This window comes from Helianthus annuus, chromosome 12 (assembly GCF_002127325.2).
Source record: "Helianthus annuus cultivar XRQ/B chromosome 12, HanXRQr2.0-SUNRISE, whole genome shotgun sequence".
NCBI lineage: Eukaryota > Viridiplantae > Streptophyta > Magnoliopsida > Asterales > Asteraceae > Helianthus > Helianthus annuus.
The window spans coordinates 29,282,403-29,296,205 of record NC_035444.2 but is presented as its reverse complement, the minus strand read 5'-3'; the positions used below and the strand labels follow the sequence as shown (position 1 = coordinate 29,296,205).

General features: G+C 35.8%; 2 protein-coding genes across 2 annotated transcripts; both read left to right on the top strand.

The window, feature by feature from the left end:
• The first annotated feature begins 207 nt into the window (after window positions 1-207).
• LOC110889239 lies at window positions 208-873 on the top strand. Its single transcript, XM_022136747.1, has one exon. The coding sequence runs from the start codon at window positions 208-210 to the stop codon at window positions 871-873; it is 666 nt and encodes a 221-aa protein (XP_021992439.1).
• Window positions 874-6,093: 5,220 nt separating this feature from the next.
• On the top strand, window positions 6,094-7,357 carry LOC118484838. Its single transcript, XM_035980864.1, has 2 exons — window positions 6,094-6,658; window positions 6,959-7,357. Exons 1-2 carry the CDS (start codon window positions 6,219-6,221, stop codon window positions 7,305-7,307), a joined length of 789 nt encoding a protein of 262 aa, XP_035836757.1. The 5' UTR covers window positions 6,094-6,218; the 3' UTR covers window positions 7,308-7,357.
• The last annotated feature ends 6,446 nt before the right edge of the window (window positions 7,358-13,803 follow it).

The following is a 13,803-nucleotide window of genomic DNA, read 5'->3' as shown; positions in this document are numbered from 1 at the left end:
GTATGTCAGGAAAAGATGAAAAAGAAAGCACGTCAACGTCAATCCATGAGTAAGAAAATATATCCCTTCAATGCCCAAAGCTGACTGAATTGAATTACACTCGGTGCGCAATCCTGATGGAAACAATATTGAAGGCATATAGTTTTTGGGATACGATTGTTTCAAAAGAAAGGGTGGATGAGAAAAAAGGCGCATACAACGAAAGAAATGATATTCCAAACGTTACGGGGAGATATTCTAATGCAAGTTGCACAATACGAAAGTGCAAAAGAAGTTTGGGATGCAATAAAAGTTCGATATCTTGGAGCCGATATGGTTCAGAAAGCGCGTCTGCAAACTTTGAGAAGCGAATTAGAAACCTTAAAGATGGGAGAAAACGAAAAAATAAGTAGTTTCACAAGCAAATTGGGTGGTATAAAATCCAAGTTTAGAAGTCTTGGTACCAGCATTAAAAATAAGAAGATTGTAAGAAAATTACTTATCTATGTTCCGAAGAAGTTTCTACCGATTGTGGCATCAATCAAGCAGTATTTAGAATTAGATAAAATGACATTTGAAGAAGTAGTGGGTAAGATTACAGCATTTGAAGAATGCCTCAAGAGCCAAAACGATCTGGAGAACAATAATCTCTTAATGGCAAGTTCAGACAATCATTCCGGAAACTGGCATCATGGAAAAGGACGTGGCGATCAAAGTCAAGGTAGAGGACGTGGACGAAGTTCGTTCAGAGGAGGAAGAGGACGTGGACGAAGTTTGTTTAGAGGAGGAAGAGGACGTGGGCAAAATATGGAACGTGGAAATAGAGACACGAGCGAGTTCAAGTGTTATGAATGTGGTGAATTCGATCATTTCGCATACGAGTGTCGCAAGTGAAAAGACAAGGAAAAAGAGAAGAACGAAGAGGCTCATCTTGCGTTGGAAGGAGAACCAATGCTATTGCAAGTTGAGCAAGTTTTAGACCAACAACAACTCAAGGATGTTCGTGATTAGGTGGTGAATGAAGTTCTAATCCCTCACATCCTAAAGTACGAGGGTTGTTTAGTAATTAGTTATTAGATAGTTTATGTTTTAAGTAGATAAGTTATACAAGTGTGGGGACTAGATGTGACAAGATGAAAGTTGATAACCAACAACTCAAGGGATGGACATATCCCTTGAGTCGCACTTGCTCAAGATCGACGGCTTCAAGAAAGAATCAAGAGACGCACCTCTTCATATCAAATCATATCCACAAGATCAAGAGACACAACCATTCGCGAAGAGACACGTCTATTGAATCGCACTTGTTCGTTTAGTATAAATAGGGTTTGTATGTTTCAGTTGTAATCATCATAATCACTTATACTTTCACATTCAATATAGTTATTCATTCGATCTTTCGTGTTCATAAGGGTTCTGACCAACAATAACAGTATACAAAACTAGAAAACCACTCAGGAAGCTTTAGATACACTATAAGGAAGCCTTATTTCACAACTACAGTAATCAATTAAAGTTATATCATATCTATACATATAATAAAAGAAACCATTTTAAGGACACTTGTCATCATATTAGACCATGTCTTATGGATAATTATAATTTTAATTTAATCTCTTCTAATTAATTATAGATAACCCTCCTACTAAATATTTATTTAGTTTAATTATTACTTTTATATTTATCTATTTACTTTAAATCCAAACTTAGTTATCTAATTTGATATTAGAGTAAATTACGATTTTGGCCCCTGTGGTTATATCACTTTTACCCTTTTAGCCCAAAAAAGAATTTTTTAACATCTGAGCCCTCAACGTCTTTTTTTCTATCCCTTTTGGACCCCAACATCTTTTTTTCTAACCCTTTTGGTAGGGGCCAAAAGGGTTAGAAAAAAAGACGTTGTGGGCTCAGATGTTAAAATATTCGTTTTTTGGCTAAAAGGGTAAAAGTGATATCACTACAGGGGCCAAAATCGTAATTTACTCTTGATATTAACTATATATTTGAACGTTTTATTTAGTTTGGTATCAAATAGATTTTACGAAACTTAAAATAAAATTAACTAATATTATTTATCATTTCTACATTTATAAGTTTTAAATAAATGGTTAAATTTATTGAGACTTTGTTACATTTATAAGTTTTAAATAAAGGGTTAAATTTATTGAGACTTTGTTAACAAATTTACTACAATGTAATAATCTATTTATATCAATATAAATATATATTTATACTATACTATATAATAAAACATTAATGTGTAACACCTATCTTTCATTGTAAGCATTTATTTTATGATTTTTTCGCCTCACTTCCAAACTTATCTTATATTAATTAAATAAATAAATGAATAATGAGCTAATATTAAATTTCATCATACTTTAAATTTTGAATACCATTCTTCTATTTTTCTAATAAAATATTATTCAAAAATTTAAATTGTTAATTTAAGATATTTTTAAATAAAACAAATTATTCATCACGAAAACCAAAATTTGTATTAATATATGAAATATTTTTATTTTTATTACTAAAAAAATTATTATATCAATTTTGTTACATAATTTATAAAATAATTTGTCGGAATTCGTACCAATATTTTATCACTCAAATAGATGTTGATTTGCTTCTTGAATAACATATCTTCTTTTCAAGAACTATTTTCACAGTCACCATATCCATCGCGTATCGAGTATTATCCATTAGTATATTGAAAGATATGACTTTTTTTTAATATTGGTATATAAAATTAGATTTATTAAACCCGTGTAATACACGTGGTTTTTTTATAGATATACCTTTTTTATTATTTACTATACAAAATTACATTTATTCGACCCGTGTAATAGAGGAGGTTTTTTAAAATATAACTTTTTATTATTTGATATATAAAATTAGATTTATTCAATTAGTACAATACACGGAGTTTTTTTTAAGAATATATATTTTTTATTATTTAGTAAAGGAAATTACATTTATTCAACCCGTGTAATACACATATTTTTAAAGATGCAACTTTTTATTATTTGGTATATAAAATTACATTTATTCAACCCGTGTAATAAATGAGGTTTCTTAAAGATGTATTATTTTATTATTTGGTAAACAATATTACATTTGTTCAACTCATGTAAAACAAGCGGTTTTAAAGATATAACATTTTTACTTGGTATATAAATTTATATTTATTCAACCCGTACAATATGGTTCTTATAGATATAACTTTTTATTATTTAATATATAAAATTATAGGATAAGGATCATTACAGAACACTAATTATTGCGAGAACAAAAAGAACAACTCTAAATCACTAAATTTTGGGATTTAAGGTTCATATTTCTTAAATTTTATGTTTCTTACATTCATATGTGTATTATATATACATAAAAAAATCATATATTTTCCCCTACACATAGTCTATATACATGTAGGTAATTTAGCCTACACATAACCTACATGTGTGTAGGTTATTTGAAAACTGAAGAATTTTCATATTTTGTTTTAAATTCTAGTGTGAGAAACAATAAATTTTACATTTATAATATTTTTGTTTACTTTTTAGGTTTTTAGGATTGAAAAAAATAAGTGATTCATTTTGTTCTGTGTGTCCTCGAAATATTTAGTGTTCTGCATAGAACCTTACCCAAATTCATTTATTCGACCCGTGTAACACACGGGTTATAACCTAGTGTTACTATAAAAGCAAATAAACATTAATATCCTGGTCATCAAAACACGGACCGTATGAAATCAAGCGTAAAACAAAAAGGAAATCATATTTACTGAAGACGCACAAGCAATCGGAAGCTAAGAAAACAACCGATGATTCGTCCACCAATAAACGACACTCCCGCGTCTTCTTTTCTTTATCACACTTCATTCTTCCTAATTATTGATCCTTCATGAAATAAATTTCCATTTGCAAACGGTTATATAATCATGACTCTAACAGCCCAAACATAGCCACACATCTATACCTACCAACACTTAAGCCACTCCCGAGTCTTCTTTTTTTGCCCGTGTTCGTTGGTTAAGTTAATCCAACGAACATAAACAAAGTTCTCGCCGAACGGTTCGCAAACCGTTCACTGAACGTTCAGTTCGTTTACAGGTTTAACAAAAGGCTGACAGAGAAAGTAATAGTGCGTACCATACAACACAATATAGCCTACATATGTTACAAATTAATAATATATAAATAATAATAATAATAATAATAATAATAATAATAATAATAATAATAATAATAATAATAATAATAATAATAATAATAATAATAATAATAAGTCTAACCTATAAAGTTAGATTGAAGCAAAATCATTAGTTGCGATGGTTTAGTTTCAATTTCTAACGTTTTAGTTTTGGTTTACAATAATAAAAACCGTGACTAACGATTTGACTTGTTGCTTATTAGCTAGACTATGTATTGTGGTTTTTGAATGGGCGTGAGGAGAGGGCCTTAGCTGGAATTAAGGTCGTGGAGCAACTACGAGGTTTTTTTATTAATATTAAATAGCATATATACTCACCAAATCATTTCTAGCGACCTTATTAACCTAATACCTCATTTCACTTAGGGGGTTCGGGGCGCCTTCGGGAAGTTTAAGCGGAGACCGGTTTTGCCGAAATGGGGGGTGCCGCCATTAAGGCGGGGGGTGAAATCGGTGAAGAAGTTGGGGGTGGAGGCACCGAAGAGAGGGGGAGGAGAGAGGGATGAGGGACCAATCAAAATTTTCCTTTTTTTTTTTTTTAAAAAAAAAACCAATTCACCTAAGAGGGGAGTGCCGCCATCAATTTAGGGTGTTAGGGGAGTTTAAGAGGGGAGTTGACGTGGCACACGATGATTGGTTGGGCGTAAGAGAGGGGACTCACCTCTTAGGTGAGCACCCCTTACACCCTTAAAGCTCGGTAAAAACTCACAACACCCATCGGTTGGCAAAGCCACATGTAAGGGTGAGGAATGGGTGCCCCAGGCCCCCCTTAAAAATAGTGTATTTTGTGGGTTAGGGTTGTTCAAATCGCTCGCTCACCAATCGCTCGGAAAACGTTTGGAATATGCTAGCTCGGTATGGTTCGGTTTGCAAACGAGTCAAGCGTGAGCAAAGTTCCGCTCGGCTTGGTTCGGCTCGAATTGATTTTTATTAATTTATTACATACATAATTATATATGCACACACAAATTACATGCATATTCATATTTTATATATTCCGCTCTATTAGATTTGGACTACTATACTTAAATATACAATTATATTTATCCATACTAGCCTAGTTAAACCAATAAAAAAATTAGTACCAAATTTAAAACTAAAACTTTAAGTCGTGAAGCGACAATATTTGACATATTTCTCTCATCAACCGTCTCTCACTCTCACCATAGGCCACAATACGACAATTGTTCTTTGTTGTATATTCATCGCCTCACCTTCTTCAACCAGAGCCTCATCCTCAGACGATCTGACCTCAATATTAGTGTCATCCTCGGACAGTTGGACCTTAGTCATGACCAGATAGTGGAGACACCGAAGGAAACATGCTAAATCTATGGTTGTCCAAATTACTCGTCGCTCGCTTTTCGCTCGCCACTCGCTTGGAAAATTACACGCTCGAATATGCTTGTTCGAATTTCTGTCGGTTGTAAACGAGACAAACACGAGCAAAGTTCGTTCTGTTCAGATCGGTTTGTGAACAACCTATGTGGATAAAATCATCAGCCTCCCCCTTTAAAAGTAAGGTTAAACTTTCTGATTGTCTTCATTTAGGGGATACGGAGTGGGTGCGGCAAACCATCGGCAATCGAGTTTGCCGAGCGGCAAACACCGCCGCCGATAAACATGGGGCGCGGCAAAAGTTAATGAGCGGTAACCCTTTGCCGACTCGGGAAAAGGAAATGGAAAAAGGGGGGGCCACATCCAACGGTAATATTACCGTTTAAAAAAAAATAATTTTTTTTTTAAAATTAAACTATATATATATCACAATAAACCATTTAACCATATACCTTCAAGTTTATACTCATACAAACCAAAAAATACCACCAATTCCTTCTAAAAGTTTACCATACAAAATGGCGGATGAACTCCCGTTATGGTTCCCATCCATGAGTAGCGACGATTCATCCGATAGTAGCATTCTTTTTTTTCAAAATCTCATCGAAGAAGCCGAACTTCAAGATACCGGCACATCTAACCGAAGGAGATATATTGAACGTCAACGTGAGGAGGGGCATGAGACACTCATGGCGGATTATTTTGTCGAAGACCCGAAGTACAACGAAGATATCTTTCGGCATAGGTTCCGTATGTCGAAACGTTTGTTTCTAAAAATTGTGTCCGATGTGGAAGAGAACGACCCGTGGTTTGTAGAGGCCCCCGATGCGCGAGGTAGGAAGGGCTTTACGCCCTTGCAAAAGGTGACATCGGCTATTAAACAGCTCGCAACTGGAAACACTCCAGACGAGAACGACGAGTACTTGCATATGGCCGAAAGAACTTCCCGCGAGTGCCTAGAATATTTTTGTGACACGGTTTGCAAAATATATGGTCCAGAGTTCTTACGTAGACCGACAAGCCACGACATGGCACTTTTATACCAAGCTCATGAGGAAAAACATCACCTTCCAGGTATGTTCGGTAGCCTTGATTGCACCCATTTCGTTTGGCGTTTTTGTCCGACAGAGTATCGAGGCCAATATATGCGAGGAGATCATAGATACCCGACTATTATGCTCGAAGCGGTTGCTTCTCAAGACTTATAGTTTTGGCATGCTTTTTCCGGTCCACCCGGTTCTCAAAACGATATCAATGTTCTACAACAATCTCCGTTATTTTTAACGGAACGAAATGGAACCGCGCCAAAATGTCCATTTTACGTTAACAACCATTTATACAAACGTGGTTATTTGCTCGTGGATGGAATCTACCCTTCGTGGTCCGTGTTTGTGAAGTCGATCCCTTACCCTCACGAAGTAAACGAAAAGAAATTCAAGAGGCAACATGAGGCGGCAAGAAAAGACGTCGAACGGGCTTTTGGTGTTTTGAAGGGGAAATGGGGTGTATTGAGTCGACCGATGCGAGCAAGATCGGTTAAAAAAATTAGGAATGTCGTGTACACGTGTATTATTTTACACAACATGATTTTGAAAGACGATGGAAAGGCGATAGCACCGGTGCACATTCGGGATCCTCCGGTCGAGCCGGCTCTAGACGATACGGTGCTGGGCGAGTTGTTGAATGAAGACACCCATTGGAGACTCAAACACGATCTCATAGATCATCTCGCAAGTCAAGATTTACCCCATCTTTTGGCCGATTCCGACGAAGACTAGTTTAAATTGTTTCATGCTAATGTAATTTTATTGTTTTTTAATTTAGTGTAACTTTGATGTTTTTAATTTAATTTATGAAACTTTATTGTTTTTTAATTTAATGTATATATCCTAAATTTATTTATATTAAATAAATTATTGCAAAAAAAAAATAATAATAAAAGTTTACCACTTCAGCAAGTGTTTAAACCATTGCCAACACTTTTCAGCAAAGTTTAAACACTTTTGCCTAATTGACATGGCGCGCTCTGATTGGTCGGTTTTTTGTTTTGCCACTTTAAAGTGTTTAACCACTCCTTATACCCTTACTCATTTAGTAAATAAATCTTGTATTCGTCACTTATATCAAGCATTCACATCCAATCCATCAAATTATACATACATTCCACTAAAAAACAACTCATATATCAATATATTTCCACTAAAAACAAATACTTTTTCTCTCTCCTTTCAATTAAATAATATTATCATTACATTTTTCTCTAACTTCCACTCACAACCACTTTCAAAATATATTAAAAAATTATAACGGGTGAACAGTGTCCCCCCAAATATACAGATGAACAGTAACATTTTCTCTCTCCTCTACTCACAACCACTTTTATACCCTTTATAATATAAAAACCCCTCCTCACATAATTTGATGGTTAGGATGTGAATGCTCTTACAATACTTTTTTCTATTAAAAACTCTTTAAAAGCAGTTCTTTGACCAAGGTACTACACTACGACATTGTTCACCAAATAGAATCAAGTATACGAATTAACCCTTTATTAGAGAGGTGACGTGGCGTCTGCGTCATCAACAACGAGCTGGGGACACTGACAGCTTTGCAATGAACGAACTGACACGTGCCAGGACCTACTAGGCACATGCAACGTTAGGGTGAAGGGGGTGCACACCTAATAGGTGAGTGCCCTCTCTTACGCCAAACCAATCCCCGTGTGCCACGTCAACTCCCCTCTTAAACTCCCCTAACACCCCCATTTGATGGCGCCACTCCCCTATTAGGTGAATTGGTTTTTTTTTTAAAAAAAAAAAAAAAAAAAAAAAAGAAAATACCTGATTGGACCAAGTCTCCCTCTCTCCTCTCTCTCTCCTCCCTCTCTCCTCCCCCCTCTTCGGCAGCCGCACACCGTTTTCCACCCTCTCTCTCTTCACCGCTGACATTGGCGGCACAATACCGATCGGTATTTGGACTCACCGAAGGGGTTGCCCGAAGGCACCCCGTATACCCTTAATGGCGGGAAAAAAGGGGTCAGTAAGAGTAGGTGGAGGGTGACACGTAACGCAACTTTGGCGGGAAACAGAAGCGATGGGTGCATTCCCCCACTTATCACTACTTGCTTCAACCACTTGTCCTATACAACATATGCATGCATGCATACATACATACATGTATCACATGCATAACATAATCTCATATCATGGGACCATCTGGCTATGATGAGCATGGAGGTGATATGGGGATAGGATCTGATGGGGGCTAAAGAAAAGTCTAAATTTTCCTCTATATTTGTTTACAACACTTTATGTAGGGATGAGCTAAGTATTGGTTTCCCACCGAACCGGTACAAGTATTAAAAATCATTAAAACTAGGTACAAATATTGATATCGAAAATGTTTGGTATGGATCGGTATGCTACCGGTATTTAAAGTTAAAAATTGGTATTTTACTGGTATCGTACCGAACCCGTACCAAAAATTGCAACTAGTGGATACCGCTACCGAAAAGTTCAGTATGATACAATATCCGTACCCAGTACCAAATGCTTATCCCTAATTTATGATAATTATATACATCAAAAGTTTCAAAAAAAAGTTAGAGTAAATTACGATTTTGACCCTGTGGTTATATCACTTTTACCTTTTTAGCCCAAAAAGGAATCTTTTAATATCTGAGCCCCCAACGTCTTTTTTTTAACCATTTTGGCCCATAACACTAATCTCATCCATTTACTTTTAGGGGGCAAAAGGGTTAGAAAAATAGACGTTGAGGGCCAAAAGGGTTAGAAAAAAACCGTTGGGGGTTCAGATGTTAAAAGATTTCTTTTTAACTAAAAGGGTAAAAGTGATATAACCATAGGGGTTAAAATCATAATTTAATCAAAAAGTTATATACATCAAAAGTCATGTTACCTAATGAATTACATTTGGTAGCGTCAAATTTGTTGGGAATTAGTACGCCGGTTTCATAAATAAACGTATAGCGTCAAGATGGTTATAGTCCGATAACGTATAGCGTCAAGATGGTTATAGTCCGATCTCAAGAAATACGACGAATTCAAAGATGAAGTAAAACATGAGTGTATATTCATTGTGCATTGTATTGAGTGTATATTAACCGATTTCGAATGTTGATATCTGGTTTTCACCATAACCAGCTATTGTTCGAGACAAAGGGACAATAACGTTTGGTTCATGGGTTTCCTTACGGAAATAAGGACAATGTTTGTAGTATTATCTGGTTAATTTTCTTATCAATATTCCTTTGTCTGAAACTCATTTCCATATTCGTTTTAACCAGTGACAAATTTAGGATTTATTTTTTAAGAGAGCGATTCAGAGGTTTAATTGAACTTTTAAGAAGGTGATTAGCATTTTTGCCTATAACAATTGACTTGAAATATAAAATATTATCATATTAATTAATATGTTTGCTAAATGATATCACACTTACACGGTTTCACTGGTGAGAAGTTTACTAAGTTTTTTCAAATCGGTAAAACTGTAAAACTGATAATGTGATGATGTTTATATGCTTTAATTTAATGGTACATTGATATAATAATAATAATGTGTCTATGTCCCAGCAATTTAACAGGTTATGTATTTTTTAAGGCAACTTTCTCAAGTCTAATTATACCAAATAATCCATATAAACCGTGTTTCTAGGATTGAGCCTAGGGTTGTAAACGAATCAAATGTTCAGTGAACAGTTTGTGATTCGTTCGGTGAAAAGTTCGTTTACGTTTATTCGTTTAATAAATGAATAATCGTGAACATGAAATTTCGTTCGATTAGTTAAATGAACGAACACGGACAGAGGTCTCGTTCAATTATGTTCGTGAACGTTCGGTAATAAGTTTGTGAACGTTTGTTCATTTTTGTTTATTTATTTTTGTTGTTCACTAATAATATTTGTACATTTATTTATTTTATATAAACTTTTCATATTCTTTCATATTCATTAAAGATTTAATTCTTATTTATTTATTTTATTACCCTAACAAATAGAATAGGAAACCTCATTCTCACCTTGTTTATGCAACGTTCCCTTTTTCTTCATATTATTCACATCGATGAAAACTATCGACCTCGTTCTACGATTAGGGCTTCAAGTTCCAGCACTTCTCCCTTTGTCATCCGCCTCTAGCCTCCGCCGATTTAATTTGTGTTTGTTTGTGTTCTTTAACACGTTCATTTTCTTAATGCACGAACACGAACATGATGTCTCGTTCGGTAAGTATTCATGAACCGTTCACGAGCACATTATTTCCTTAGCGAACGAGCACGTCATGTTCGTTCGTTTCGCTTTCAGCCTTATATATATAGGACTTTTCTCATGAGGTTTATGCCATTGCCACCAGACTACAACCCAATCGACAATAAGTTACGTTTTCTAAACAGATTATAATTTTAAGATATAAAAATGACCGAGAGGTTTTATTTCTTATATTAGAATATATAATGTAATGCATTTAAACATCTTAACAAAACTAAATTGTAATAGTGTCTCGTACTTGCATCTTTGGAGATTCTTCAAACCCTCACAAACATGTTACATCAACTGTCACATCTTATGTTCACTCTCACAAACGTGTAAGAGGGATCCGCACCATCCCTCTGCTCCCATTCGGAATTTCAGACGCCAAGAAAGAAACACTCAAGTGGACACCACCTCCAATATGGACATCTATTCCTAACTCAAGTCACCGTCCGCCCTCATCCCATTATAAGCGTCGAAGATACTCTTAGTTTCACTAACTAAAAGTGTTTTTTATCAAGTGCCATCCGTTATAAAAGCTACAGCCCAAGGTAGTCGGGCCACCATCGCCAAAAGTGGGTCAGAACTTGATGCAACAAATGTAAAACTTGACAGTTGGATTAGGGGTGTGGCAATGGGTGTTGGGTCAGTTCTGTTTAAATGTAATGGAAAACATGAATAATACCTGTTACAGCAGACAGGCCAGCAGAGAATCCAGTCAGAGATGCAGCCATTGAGTTCGACATGATTGTCAGGATGATCTGGTTCCTCTTTGGGGTGTAAGTTATGATGGTGATGAAACCGAAGTAGGGTAATTTCGGTTATGGGGAGAGAGCCGAATTGTTTGATGTTATGAGGGTTGTGATTGTGTAATGTGTGTAACTGTGTAACCCCTTAACTCTCCAATAAGCCCCTTATTTATACACCCAAGAGGAAACCCAATTAGTTAATAAGGGTAATATGGTCCATCAACAATTACCAACTAATTATTAATAGGTTAATAAATATATTTTGATCTAATATAATATAAATGATTATATAGGCTACAAGATTAAATATTATATTTTATATATTTAATCTCACATTCTCCCACTTAGCCAAGTAATCATTTATCATGAGTATTAGGTAAGCCTGGCCAGGAGTTAACACTCATTTTAGCTTTAAACCAAGAACTATAGCAGAGAAATACAGCCGTTGAATCATCATTCGACTCAGGACCCCCATTAGTCATACTATAGCCTCAATTTAAAACCTAACAGTTACGATCAAAATATGTATAAGCCCTTTAGCGTCTGATTTGTATTTATATTTGTCTATATGTCATTACACCGGCAGAACATATGTTAGAGACATACAAAATCAAACTGAGGAAATTTTATTAATTAAAACATAAGCTAGTACAATATGCCATTAAACAAGGTCTTTAGTAAGTCCCATATTCGATACATGTTCTTCGAAAACTTTAGGTGGGAGACCTTTAGTCATCGGATCCGCTAGCATATCTTTAGTACTAATATACTCAATACAAAGATTATTTTCCTCAACACGTTCACGTACGAACAAGTACTTTGTATCGAGATATAAACCAGCTCCAGTCGAACTGTTACTGTTCGAGAAACTAACGGCAGCTGAGTTATCACAGTAAAGCTTCAATGGTCTAGAAATGGAATTAACAATTTTGAGTCCAGTGATCAGATTTCTAAGCAACATTCCATGACAGGTTGCGTTGTAAACAGCAATGTATTCTGCCATCATTGTGGAAGTTGTAGTTAACTGTTGTTTATGACTCTTCCATGAGATAGGTCCGCCTGCTAACATAAAGATGTAGCCCGAAGTGGATTTCTTGTCATCTTTGCATTTGGCAAAGTCAGAATCAGAATAACCTACCACTTCTAAGTGATCACTTCTTCTATAAGTCAGTTTATAGTCTTTCGTCCCTTGCAGATATCTGAGGACCTTCTTAGCTGCTTTCCAGTGATCTAGGCCAGGATTAGTCTGATAACGGCCTAGCATTCCAGCAATATAAGCGATATCTGGGCGAGTACAGACTTGAGCATACATCAGGCTCCCGACTACTGACGCGTAAGGTATCTGGCTCATTTGCTCCTTTTCAACCTCTGTTGTCGGACACTGGAATGAACCGAAAACATCTCCCTTAACTACTGGAGCGACGGAGGGTTTGCACTGTTGCATGTTGTAACGTGTAAGGACACGATCTATGTAAGTCTTTTGAGACAATCCTAAGATCCCTTTGTGTCTATCTCGGTGAATTTCGATGCCAATGACGTAAGAAGCATCTCCGAGATCCTTCATGTCGAAGTTATGCGAGAGTAACCGCTTCGACTCATGCAACATGTCTAAACTATTACTTGCCAATAGAATGTCATCTACGTAAAGGACAAGTATAGTAAAGTTACTCCCACTCATCTTGAGGTAGGTGCATTGATCCACTTGATTCTTCATAAAACCTTGCCTCTTCATGACTTCATCAAACTTGAGATACCATTGACGTGATGCTTGTTTTAACCCATAAATGGATTTCTTCAACTTACAGACTAGATGCTCCTGACCTTCAGGTTTAAAGCCTTCAGGTTGTTTCATGTAAACATCTTCGTCTAAGTCTCCGTTAAGGAAAGCAGTTTTGACGTCCATCTGATGCAGCTCTAAATCAAAATGAGCTACTAGGGCCATGACGATCCTTAATGAATCTTTACGAGAGACAGGTGAAAACGTCTCTTGATAATCAATTCCCTCTTTCTGAGTGTAGCCCTTTGCAACCAATCTCGCTTTATAGCGTTCAACGTTCCCATTCGGATCCAGTTTTGTTTTGAACACCCATTTACAACCTACAGGTTTTACACCGTTGGGTAATTCTACCAAATCCCAAACGTCATTTTTCTTCATGGATTCAAGCTCATCAATCATTGCTTTGTTCCATTCAGAAGACTGATCACTGCTAATGGCTTCATTATAAGAGATAGGATCATTGAGCTTTCCAGCATCCATTT